The following is a 12,465-nucleotide window of genomic DNA, read 5'->3' as shown; positions in this document are numbered from 1 at the left end:
GGGAGGGATCACAGACCCCGGGGGCTAAATCTAACTGAGGAGCAAAAGGGAGCACTGAGCCTGCCCGCTCCGGGTGTGAAAACAAGAGACTTCTGCTCTCTTTAGGAAGAGAAAGAAAGCCTCTTCCAAAATGACTTGACTTCAGGTGAGCAAACAGCGCAACAGCCACGCTGCATTTCCTACAAGGGAAGAATGAGCCAAAAATCTTCAGCCTTAGAAGTGCCCGTGTCTCCCTGGGCTCCCTTCTTCCTTGGAGGGATTCTGGCGCAAGCCAGTCTTTTTTTTTTTTTTTTTTTAAGCCAGACAATTGACTTTAGTTTTATTACAAAGCTTTTATTAAAAAACAAATGCTCAGCACATTAACTCAAACTGGAATGACAAAAAAAAAAAAAAAAAAAAATCGGTTGACAGTATTTTTGGCAAAGGCTGTGCCTTACTATTTAAAAAAATGGGTACATCAATGCTCATTTCAACAACTGGCATAAAATCCCACTAACAGGCTAACAAAAACAGATACAAATACAGAACAATTGAAGTAATAATTCAAGTGCTGGGCTTTTTACAAGGAGAAAGGGAATGGGTGAGGAGGAGAACTCACTGCAGTCAGATTTGCTGGATGTATTGCTTATGTTTACAGAGTAGGTGATGCAGGACTGACGTGTCTACTGACCAGCTGACTGTTGGTACATTTATTTAGTTCTATAGGACACTGTATTATATAGACTGAGAGGCCACTATTTGTTACAAATAGTTTAACAAAAAAGCCACCTTTTTTTCCATACAGGTTTTTCCTCTGGCAGAAAAAAAAAAAAAAAAAAAGAAAAACCCCTTTTAATTACAAAGTATTTCAGATTTCTGACACTTGTTTAAAAGCTCATACCTAGTAAAATATACACCAAAGAAATTACAAACTAAAAGTTAAAATATAAAAGCATTCAAGTTTCTTAAAAAAAGCTAAAACCAAAATTGATCCTGTCGCACCATTAAATAAAAAGAAGGCTGAGTGTGTCATCCTGGTCCAGGCAAATTCCATTCCTTGATGTGCTGTATGGGGCAGCTGTGGTCTACATTACTCTGTTGGCTGAAGCAGGCAGAGACAGCCACGCTACTTTCTTTGCTGACTCGATATGGACACAGATGAGACGGGGGCTTAAAGAGTGCAAGGCGGAGGTGGAGTGAAGACAAAAGCTGCTCTGCTGACCCAGGAGCTCGTTTGCTCTATTTGTATCGGGGCTGGACCTCGTGACAGTGAAGGATTTTGGCAGTGATTGTCTTTATGATTCAGTGTCTCTAGCAGTGACATCAGGGTGAATGACATCCTAGACAGACTCCTTGGGGGTGGTCTGCGTGGATGAAGGACACACCTAGGGTTTAACAAGCTTCCATCTCCAGAAGGGGTCCTGGTGTCGCCGCCTTTGCTTTGCAAGTTGAGAAAGCATTTCTTTTCCCACCTACAGGGAAAGAAAAGAGAGAGAGAGGTAAAGACTATAGGAAGCCTCTTTTTTTTTTTTTTTTTTTTTTTTAAATCCGTCAAAGAAGGTGCTGATGGGTCACTGTAACTTTATGACACAACTGTATTAGGTGGAATGTGCCTTTGCAATGTCGAAGTGAAGTGCAGAGTATTGGTACTTGCTCTTGCTTGAAGCTTGCAAGAATATTTGTGGAGAGTGCTTTGGACTGTAAACATGTCCACATCAACTAGAAAGGTGTGTTTTTAAGCTATTTAGATATTCCACGTTACAGAAGTAATTCCCTTTTGTAGTGGATTTCATTTATTTACAACATTTGACCCAGGTATCTGTTACAAAACTAGACATCCTCATGCTTTGGTGCTACCAGTGGTTAAGGTCAATTAAACCTCTGCTTCAGAGCTTCAAGCTCTAACCCCTGCAGAAATGAAGAAATGCTGTCTTCTGTAAGCAGCTGGGTAGAGGAAGGTGGTGGGTGAGGCGTGTGTGAACACTGACCCTACCGCCCATCCACACAACTGGGGAGAATTCATTCTGCTCTTCAGAGAGGTAGGAAACATCTTCCAGTTCTGTGAGAGCCACGGGCCTCTTACCGAGCAGATTTATGTTCTTACGGCATGTGAAAAGGCCAACAGTGCAAGCCTTATAGGCATTGCTCAGCCAGAGAGGAACAGTTCTTCATCATTAAGCCTCTGGGTTACATCAGCTGACTTATGCAATTGCTAACTCAACCATCACCCCTGCCCTTCTGACCCAGACAACTGGTTTGTAACGGGGACTCCACCCAAAGACTGTCTAACGAGTCAGGCGTTTTTCAAAAGACGGACACATGCTCTCCAGTAATGGTCTCGGGGTTATTGGCGTCTCAAAAAACCGACGTTAACCTCTAGGCTTCCAGGTAGTACTCAGCTGCTAAACAAATAGAGGGTTCAACGAGCAGAGCTTTTGAGAACGACCCAAATGAGCACAGGAATGCAGTTCGGTGGAGGCGGTGAGTGGATTTTCACCAGAAGAAACACAAAATGCTTAGTCACACAAAAAAAGATGCCCTGCCAGCAGATTGAATCATGCAAGGCAAGACAGAACAAGTTTATGAAGAAATGGTTTAAACCTCAAGTCAAACTTCTGTTAGACTAATCATAATAGATAGGCTGCTTGAGCCTGCAAGAGCCGAAAGAAGAGTTAATCAGCAAATATTACAGCAGCGGTATTTAAACCGGGGCCGTTTATAACCGGGCACCCACCTCCCATCTGCCGCGGCGTCTGTGTAAGCCGTTACAACGCAAGACACTGTTCCCATACCGGCTGAGTACGGCTCCCGCACAAGGAGTTACACGGGCTAACGTACTCCAGCGTAGAAAGTCTCCAAAACTCATTCTGGACGCTCCGATTTCAGTGAGCTCAAGCTGAGGCCCCAAAATCTTACTAAACAAGTGATTCCTCATCAGAAGCCACCCACGTGACCGTTGTTGTGGTGGAAAGGAAAGTTTAGGACACTGAAGAGGTTTAGCTACAGACTAAATAAGGTAGAAAGAACAAGCACAAGTTTACATCAAACTGTCCTGTATAGCTCTCCCCTCTCCCAAATACCATCACCCCTGATACATAATGAAAAATTTTCACCTGCTGCTGGTAGCCACAAAAGTGGCATTTAAAGCCACTGTGGCCTCTTAAACAGCACAGCTGAAAGTCAAACCAGCGGTTTCAACAGAGGTGGTCTGTATTGACTAATTCAGTTCCTATTTCCTCATAAAACCAGCCCAAGTCCCAACTAAAAAAAGCCTTCTGAGCTTCCTGCCTTTTTTTTTTTTCTTTTTGTGTGTGTGTGTGTGTGTGTTGTTTTTTTATGAAGTAGCACAGTGCTCCGTAACACATGCGGATCAAAGCGCTGCGAAGGGCTCTACCTTTCCAAGGAGCGCGGAAGAGAGGCCAAGCAAACAGCAGAGGAACACTGGGGAGAGCACCCTGCAGCTTTATATTTATTTTGTGCCTTTTCATCCCGGATTTTCAAAGGTTTGGTCCAGGTTGCTCTTCCTGGGAAGGTTTTCCTCTCAGTCTTACATGAAAACATTCAGCTTCCTGTTGAGGAATGGCCTTGAGGCGCCAGGCCAGTAGTTCACAGCAGCCCGATACAAGCGCCGTGATTCAGAGCTACTCCCCATTAGCAGCCAGGAATGTCTATTTCACCGAAGGAAATGAAATGCTCTTCTGTTGAGATGGTTCCCTGCCTCCTCCTCCTCCTCCTCCTCCCCCCCCCCCCCGCCCTTCCCATACCAGCAAGCTGTCTTTGAAGTCAGGAGGTTAAAATAACCACGGCGGCCTTGCTCTGGCCCTCCACTTTTTTTCAAACGGCGGCCATCCCTTCTTTCTCAATCCGAAGGAGCTCCGGCAGCGCCTGCCTCCTTTCCACGGAGCCTCCTTACCCCCCGCTCCGATACTACTGTAATTCCGCACGGGGTCAGGCACAGCGGAGCCCCCAAAGGTTTTTATTTTTAAGCGAATACTGCAGTACAGCAAATTGCACAGTAGCTGTCCTGAAAGCGGCATCTAGAACCCAGCCGTTCCCCAGCTGCACACTGAGGCTACGCACTGGAAATTGCTTCTACTGCTGATAAACCCAATAATACCTAAAAAAAAAAAAATAAAAATACGAATGACGATGGTGTTGCCTTACAGATATAAAACAGGTCAAATCAGGATTCTTTTCAAGAAACCACAGGCATGTGCTAAGGAGACTGAAGACTTCCCACATCTAAGGCTTCACTGGGGGGCTGTAGCTGAAGTCTGGCCAAGCGAGGCATGCCCTAGCAAAGCCCAATCCACAAGTGAAGTCGGCGCAATCAAAGACTGCAATTACAGCTCCCTGGCTGTGGTTAGGCTTCAAAGAAAGTGCTGCGAGTCACATTTTACATATGTGAAGCCTTGAGCCCGAGCCACAATAGGAGGCACTGTCTGTGCCATTTGCAGTGTACATCTGACTGCAGGAGGAAAGTTGGGGGGGGAAAAAAACACCAAACCACCTCAAGAAAGAAACAGAAATAAAATTCAACAATAATCCAGTGTAAAAAGAAAAGCCTTACTACTGAAGTGACAAAACCGTATTTCAAGAATCACTACATTCAAACTAAAGCCTCCTAACAAGCCTGGGCTCAACGACCGAGGGCAAGAGCATCAGAGGGGGACCAGAAGTCCTCCCCATACTTGGGAATGAGATGGATTAAAGGGTGGGTCTGCAAGAGACTTGTGCTCCTCCTCTAGTCTTTAACTCCTCTCCATTTTGCTGGAAGAAGAGGGGATTATGCAGCTTCATCCAGGTCATGCTAATTGGAAGAGGTTCTAGAAGAAAGTCAAGAGTGTCTGGGTGAGTACAGGAGTAAGTACCGAGTAAGAGAGGTAGCTAACCCTTCACAGAAAGTAAAAGTTTTAAACTGGATGCTTTTTTTCTACGTCTTTCCCCACCATAGCTTGTTTTCATGCAGCTGTAAGAAAAGACAAGACGGCATACAATGGCAGTTATATGTATTAAAAAAAAGTCAGTCTCCAAACCTGGCTTTTAATCCAGTACTTCAAACAACATGGCACACTCAGGGACCCAGCAGCTGAAACTGTCATTTTTCTTTTGAAGTCCAAAATGAACACGTTCAACTTACTGCCAGGGTTTATCCAATACTCTCCAGAAACTCGGGTATGCAAAACCAGGTCGTTATTTATCAGAAAGGCTCACGCTGTTTGTGAAGCCCCGTTGTATTTTCTTTAGCAGCAGAGCTGGAGAGAGTTTCAGGCGCAAGCAGATAGATGCCGGCACTGCAGTCTGCTCCTCTTCCTGCCCAGCTGTGCCATGGTTTGTGGGGTTAGCCTAAACCAGATCCTTGAAACGTTCTGGGCAAACAAAAACAAACACTCCACAACCTTTGTTGTTTCTAAACAAAAAAAAGCCCCACCACCTCCCACCAGAACCCCAGTCATTTGAGTAATCCAATTTGCTGCAGGGTCCCACAAGCTGTTACAGCACAGGGATGGAGGGACTACGGGAGACAGGAAAAAAGCCCTCTCTGCAAGAGCTGGATACCAGCAGGCAGCAGAGGAAAGCCTTTTAAGCTGTCTTTGTTGCCAAAGAAATTACATAGAACTGTACCCTAAAACTGTAGTAGATACTGACATGTTGGAGCTATGTCAGTGGTAATTTTTTTATTTTATTACCTCTCCATTGACTACAGGTGGAGTCTGGTGTCCTAACTTCTATCCTCTTAGTTTGGCCTCAGCTAGATGCGTTAGGTGAGCAGCAGGAATAGCTACACCTCCCTCCGTCAGCCAGAGACCTTCTAGAGCAGGTCAGCGTCAGCACGGGAAACACCCAGGTATTTCAGGGTTCCCACTTTGTGCAGCTGAAGTCAACAATGCCAAAGCAGGTGTGGCTCTTATCAAAGGCCCCCCGTGTAGGCAGCATGAAACTAGAAGCTTTATCACTGCGCTACAATCTTTAAAATGATCCCACTGGAAGACCCACGATGTGTTTTTCCTGTTGGGGTGGGAGGGGAGAGAGGTTCCATGTTTATAATAAAAAAACAGATTAGCTCTAGACAGCCATCTCTAGCAGCTTCTTAAAGAAGAATAATATACTAAAAAATGATCTGCAAGGGAGGAAGAAATAGGCTTGTTCCCTTTTTGTATCTTTATAGCATATAATAAATATTCAGAAGACTTTTAAAAATTATTATATAGACAGAGAGCTGTGAAGAAAGATGCATCTGTTCTGAAGTAGCAATTTCAGTGCCCCTAGTTTTCACCTGCTGTAATAGAAAAGACATGAGCTACTGGTAAAGTGAGTGAAAATTCTTTCAAAAGAAGGAAATAACCTAGGTAAAGTTGCCTTTGTATACCATCTTTTCTGCCACAATTAAACATAGGTTAGAATTCACACTGCCCTTTGAAAGACAAACCCAATATTTAAATCTTTGAGCACATGGAATAATATAAGAAGTAGTTGCTTTCATGCAACCAAAGGTAAGTCAGATGTAATTTGAATATCTTCTTGAGCTTCGTCAACACTTTTACACGCCCCACATTCACAGAGAAACACTACACCACCAGTGTAAGACACCAGTACAAAAATCCACTACAGAACTCAAACACATCAGCTTCACCTCAGTGCAATTAAGTCATCTCAGCAGAAAATCTCTACCGCTCCGAAATACACAACAGGAGGCTTGCGTATCTCAAAAGACACACGTATGGGAAGAAACCCAACTATTCACCAAAACGTAGGCTCACCTAGCGTCAAGGCAAATACACACACCGTAAAGCTAATTATATGTAGTTATCTTGGCGATATCATTTTACCTCATGCAATTTCGGGTATCCCAGAGATGAAGGATCTAAGGTGCTCAAAACTCTGGAGTTTAATTCTGATGCAACTTAATATTCACGAGGAAACACGGATCTTGCTTTTGCAAGGAGGAAGCAACTTCAGAAATGATGTCTCTCTCTGCCGAGTTAAGCCTCCTTAGTTCTCTTAACCCCTGATCCTGGCTATACTGATGCCTGTGGCAAGAACGCTAATTCAGAGAGATGGTCGCCGGTACCATTTTCTTCATTGCATCTAACCCTGCTCACACACTACACCCCAGTGACACCTTCACTGCAAAAATGCTTCCAACATTTGCTCCAACCGCTGGAGCCAATGGTAGAAACGTGGTGTCCTGAAAGATCAGACTGAAACCCATGCTGTCTGACTGGTTGCTGAGCTCACATTTAATTGGCCGGACAGTGGTGCTACAGCTGGCCCTGCTCTGAGCTTCCTTCCTCGTACAGCTTTCCAATCTGCACACTTTCAGAATTGTTTATGTGGTACAGTCTTAATAAGCGGGTAAAGGACCAGAGATTTAAAAGATGAGTTGCATAAAAGGTCTTAAAGTAGAGGATTAAGGAACTGACTGGTATGAGAAGGTTGGCTCTACTAGCACTGATGTTTGCAACATCAAAATTAGAAAAAAAATAAAACCAAACCCAAAAGCCTGTCTCCAAGATGGCTGGGTTTGCATTCATGTTTATCAGAAGACTCCTCCAATCCAATGATAATCTGCAAAAGTCAGAAACAGGCAGAAACAAAACTTGGTGCTAGAGTTTGCTAAGTCTTGACAGAATTGCATTTGAACACAATTCTGTTGAAATTGGAGGACAGATTTCACCCAAGCTTAGTCTTCAGAAACAAACGGGAGAGAGACTTTGACAATGTCATAACAGCTTGCTTTCTAGCTGTTCAAGAATACAATATCAATTACTCATTTTGAAATTTTCCATGTAAATACACTAGAAAATGAAAATGCAATACAGACCCGAGATGAACACTAAAATGATGAAGTTTTCTTCCCACTGGGAATGAAACCACATTTCCAAATCTTATGATATCTTTATGAAACAGTTTGTTGTTGTTACAGAGTTTTTCTCGTGACCTTAGAATTCTTAATCTGGTGGCGAGTTTACTAAATCCACTAGAATACACCGTTCTCAACCGGAGAAGAATGGTGCACCAGCCGTCAACTCCCTGTCCCCACCCTGTCCCACGGGAAGGGTTAGAACAATAGTGGTCCCACTGTTCCTTCGCTCTAGCCCAAGCTGCCTACTGCTAACACCTCAGAAGTGAAACGATAGGGGATTTCTTTTTCATCACTTGTAAACGTGGCTGAGTTCAAACTTCATTAGGCATCCCTAACTTCACAGCAGCATCTGCAACTTGAGCATCTCTGGCAAAATAAACAAGTTCTAGACATTCATGTGCTGAATTACCTACTTTTGTCCTTCGTCAGCGTCAGTTTAGAAACACGAAATGCCGAAGGTCAACCGTCAACTTCACAGTTGACCATGCTACACCTTTTGGTTGCAAAACCGAATGTTTTTTTAAGTACTTACAAAATTTTCTTGTTTCCCTAATCCCCTCACTATGCTGACTGTCTAGCTGGAAGTGTTCTGCTGGCTTTTAATTTAGAAAACCTACGCGTGACCCCTACCCTGACTTACCCTTATTCCTCACATAGTCTCTGGTTGCACCCACAATCACTTTTATACCCCTCCTTCCTTCCTGCACTTCAGAAGGCTCCTCTGCCAGGCTGGGAAAGGAAATTGGGGGACTCGGTCTGCTCTGCTGCATCTCCCCCAGCAGGTGTCAGTGCCCTTCTGTACCTGCCACCTAAATAGGAGGTGGCTTTTCTTCAGGTTTGCTCTTTTGACGTTTCTCTTGATGTCAGAGAGCCTGAAAGAGAGGAGGTTTTCTATCTTTCACCGCAGCAAGATCAATGTCAAGTCAGAATTAAGTTGCAGAAGGGGATCTCTCTGAGGGCTCTACCCTTTGTCTGTGGAAAGTTCTATGCCTATCTGAAAAAGGCTGAAGTTAACCGAAGTATTCAATAATATAAATGCTTTCAATCCAGCAAATTCTCTTCTGTTCGTTCTAGCCTTCTTGCCTATGCTGAAGGCCACTGTTCACAGGCAAAACAGGGAAACATGGGTCACACAGGAAACAATTTTTAAAGCAAATCAAGGCATGTCTCTGCACCACCATCACCACACAAATTCTCACATACGCTAACTTCTGCACAAATTCTCCAGGCTCTGTTTAAAGCTTCTGAGCAGTCAAGGGGTATGGAAAGGGGTGGAGCGTTTGTTTCATTTTCAACTACTCCAGCAGCAATTTCAAGAGAGCTGTACAAGCCAGGTTAGAAAACACATGCCTCAGAAAGCAAGGTACGACTTCCTCTCTGCATCGCCTTTCTAGGATGCTGGCCAAAAACCCATGATCAACCATGACCAACAGTCATCATACGATTCATCTAGTTGTAGATTGGTCCACTTTATAGTCTGCTTTCACCCCCTCTCTCCATTTTATTTCTAAGTAATAAGGAAAAGATAATCCAGTCACAGATTGTTTGTTACAGCACTATCCAAAAATCACTTCTGCACTGAAATTTGCCTCTAATTTCCCTGCAGGGAGTTTGAAAGGTTATAGATTATTCATTGTTTCAAGTTAAAAAGTCTTCATCTGATCCTTTTAAGTGCTTCTGATTGTAAATCAGTATTAGTCAAGTCTTCTCATTTTTGAAAGCTTTGCTAATCTAAATGCTAACTGTCATGGAATTTTGCAAGCCGCAAATACACTTCCGCAGGTTTTCTAACGTCTATTAAGCTTGGCTATCACTCTTTTTAGCCCTTGAAGGTATGCCAGGACACAATGATATGTTATGTAGCTTGTGAGGACTTCCCAATTGCTTTCTGCCATGTCAAATGATGTGCCTTCTATAATTACTATATATAGCAAGTCATAAGAAGGTAACTATTTCCACGTTGCAGAACCATCAGGATGAATGTTTGTTAGAACCCTTCTATTTCTTTGCCGATTTAAAAACACTCATGAAATGCTAAAAATGAGCTTTTTTTGCCTTCCAAAAGTCAAATCGGATAGGAAATCAGGAATATCCACTTCTGACACAGAATTGCTCCCATTTACAAATCTTCTAGAAGGTTGTGCTTAAAAGTAAAAGGGAAACACCCACCTTTCTGAAAGGTGCTCACCAGATGATCTCTGCATTGTCCTTAGTTTTCCTCATTTCCCCTTCCCTCTCCCAAGCTCATTTTTAGCATTATCAGGTCTTATGTCACTCTCGGTTGATTTCAAAAGGAGAGAATAAATACGGGCTATTTTTTCAAAAAAATAAATTATTTCAAACCATCGTGTTGGGTCATGTCAATTAAAAATAAAATCCTGCTTGGGGACAGTTCCACAACTCTTCAAGAATGGCAACATGCTTTGGAGTACCCCAGGATAACTGAGCAAAGACTGGAGCACCAGGTCCAGAATTCCTAAAGCACCCTAATATTAAAGTGTTTTACAGATTGGCCATTCCGCAGGCTGGAGGAGATCGCAGAATTCGTCTAAATCCTAAACACTGAAGCCATAAGAAACCTGCTGCTGCGTGCAGCCCCGGAAAGAGGAGCAACTTAACGCTACCGCCTGGACTTCACCGCTTCAATGATGTCCAAGCCAAAAAGCGGGTTAGAGGTCCACCTTAAAAATCAGCCATGTGCTGAAGTATTCATGGCCAGGGGGAAAAAAAAAAAAAAAAAAAAAGCCACCCAAAACTTTCACAGTATCTTAAATAATTTCTGTTTGTGTGTCTCTTCCGTTACTTTCCTCTGAACATCCCACCACACAACCCTCCCACCATTTCATCCTTCTCACTTACATCACCGTAATTACAGCCCTGGCTGATCTCCTTTGTGCTGATCTCGAGATTCTTTCTTTGGTCTTGCCACCTACTCATTTCTGATTCTTCTCAGATAACAGAACGCTTGTCTCCTTCCCAGACCTCCCACCCTCCTTCCCCCTCTTCCTTGCACCATCCTTATGAGCAAGAAAGCTAGTGTTTTCCTGTCTTCAAGAGCTCTTTGCGGCACTCACTGAAAGGCATTCCCAAACTTATTATCTCCATCCAGTAAGACTACAACAGCTCTGCTGTGGGCCTGGTATGATATTATGCTTGTGGGCAAAACATTCTTTGGATTAGGCTTGCAAAGGGCAAGAGTCTTAACCTTCAGAAGTTTACTTTGAAGTCTGTCTGATTCAGATTCCCTAAATCATTCTGCGCGTTTACTTCCAGCTAGAGCACATCTGTACGTCTCCAGTGGAGAGCAGTCACTCGGCACGCAATATTTAGTGAGGCTGCCTACATGCACATATACGGAGTCAACAGCACGCTCCCCCACCTTCTTCAGTGCTAGAAGATGCCTACTGTTCTCCTACTCCGTGTTGTACACTGCACGAGGACAGAGAGACAGGTATTATCAACAGTTCCCACACCGTTACAGAGCTTAAGGGGAAGGAAGGAAGGAAGAAAGGAAGGGGTGTAGAGGTAAGAAGGAAAGAGAGAAAACCCACATACTTAGAACGTTCCTTCTCTTCTATTTCAACTCATCCTCTATTACGGAAAATGCAAACAGAGAAACTCCAGCGAAAGTAGTTCAGTGTAGGCAAGGCAGTCATCTTTAGGCTGTAAGGCATCCAAGAAACCAAGTATCCCCCAGTTTTTAACTGTCGCTTGAACCCTAGTTGTATTCTGATCCTAATCGAGTGCCCTGCGTCCATTCAGATAAAATTATGTGTGTTTTGCTTACTGGTACTGTGTTAAGATCAAATGGAAAAACACTCACAACAATCATGGATCTGGGCAATTAAGCTGAAATATCAATTATAAAACTCAAGGTTAAAGCACTTGCTTGGTTTTTTTGGTTTTTTTGTTTTTTTTTTTTTAAAATAGGTTTAATACTTACGACAGTTACTGTAACTACCGATACTTTACAGCTACATTTGTTGTGTAGGCTACAGAACCCAACTGCTGCAATCCACATCTAAAATCAGCATGACTCAGGCATATTTCCAAGGGCAAGACTGCCTGCTTGCCTGAAAACTTTTGCTTAGCTCGAAGGAGAAAAAAAAAAAAAAAAAAGAAGAGGCATTTTGCCTTTTCACTTCAGCTTTAAAAAAACCCAAACAAACCCAAAGCATTAAACCCAACCTAGTTTAGGCTACCCAGCAAAACAGCGTAACTACAGAAGAGGTTTGAATCGTGCTGACTGACTGACAGACTGCACAGAGCGAACTCAACTTGGCTTTCTCTGGCTGAAAGTCCCAGCAGAGCAGAGGGCCAACAGGAGGCTGCTTTGGCAACCACTCTAGGTACCAAGGGGGTTGGTGTGGCCAAACAAGGGGATAAAGAGCCCGTTTCTGTTAAAATGCATAGGTAAGTTTAGAAAGTGTTACTTTTTTTGCATGGTTCCTGGAATTCTCAGGGATCTCCCGAGAGCAATCCGAGTTAATTAAGGCAGTGTAGAAGCAACTATTATGTCAAATGAATGCCATTCCTACTAGAAAACGTATCACACGGAGAGGAAGAGAAGGACCAGCCTTCCAACGCAAATGCTGAGCGATGAGGATCTCACTGCAGTA

The 12,465-nt window shown here is 43.4% G+C and overlaps 1 protein-coding gene across 2 annotated transcripts in view; it reads right to left on the bottom strand.

Moving 5' to 3' along the window:
• Nucleotides 1-324: 324 nt before the first annotated feature.
• Nucleotides 325-12,465, bottom strand: part of LEF1 (lymphoid enhancer binding factor 1) — a 72,933-nt gene continuing 60,792 nt past the window's right edge. For both annotated transcript variants that reach the window (XM_074148297.1, XM_074148299.1), the window contains one exon: nucleotides 325-1,451. In XM_074148297.1, coding sequence (XP_074004398.1) covers nucleotides 1,372-1,451 — 80 coding nt within the window. In that variant the 3' untranslated portion in view covers nucleotides 325-1,371. The remainder of the gene's footprint in view (nucleotides 1,452-12,465) is intronic.

This window comes from Numenius arquata, chromosome 5, assembly GCF_964106895.1.
Source record: "Numenius arquata chromosome 5, bNumArq3.hap1.1, whole genome shotgun sequence".
Lineage (NCBI taxonomy): Eukaryota > Metazoa > Chordata > Aves > Charadriiformes > Scolopacidae > Numenius > Numenius arquata.
Note: the sequence above shows the minus strand (reverse complement) of the source record. Positions and strands in the feature narration are given on the sequence as shown.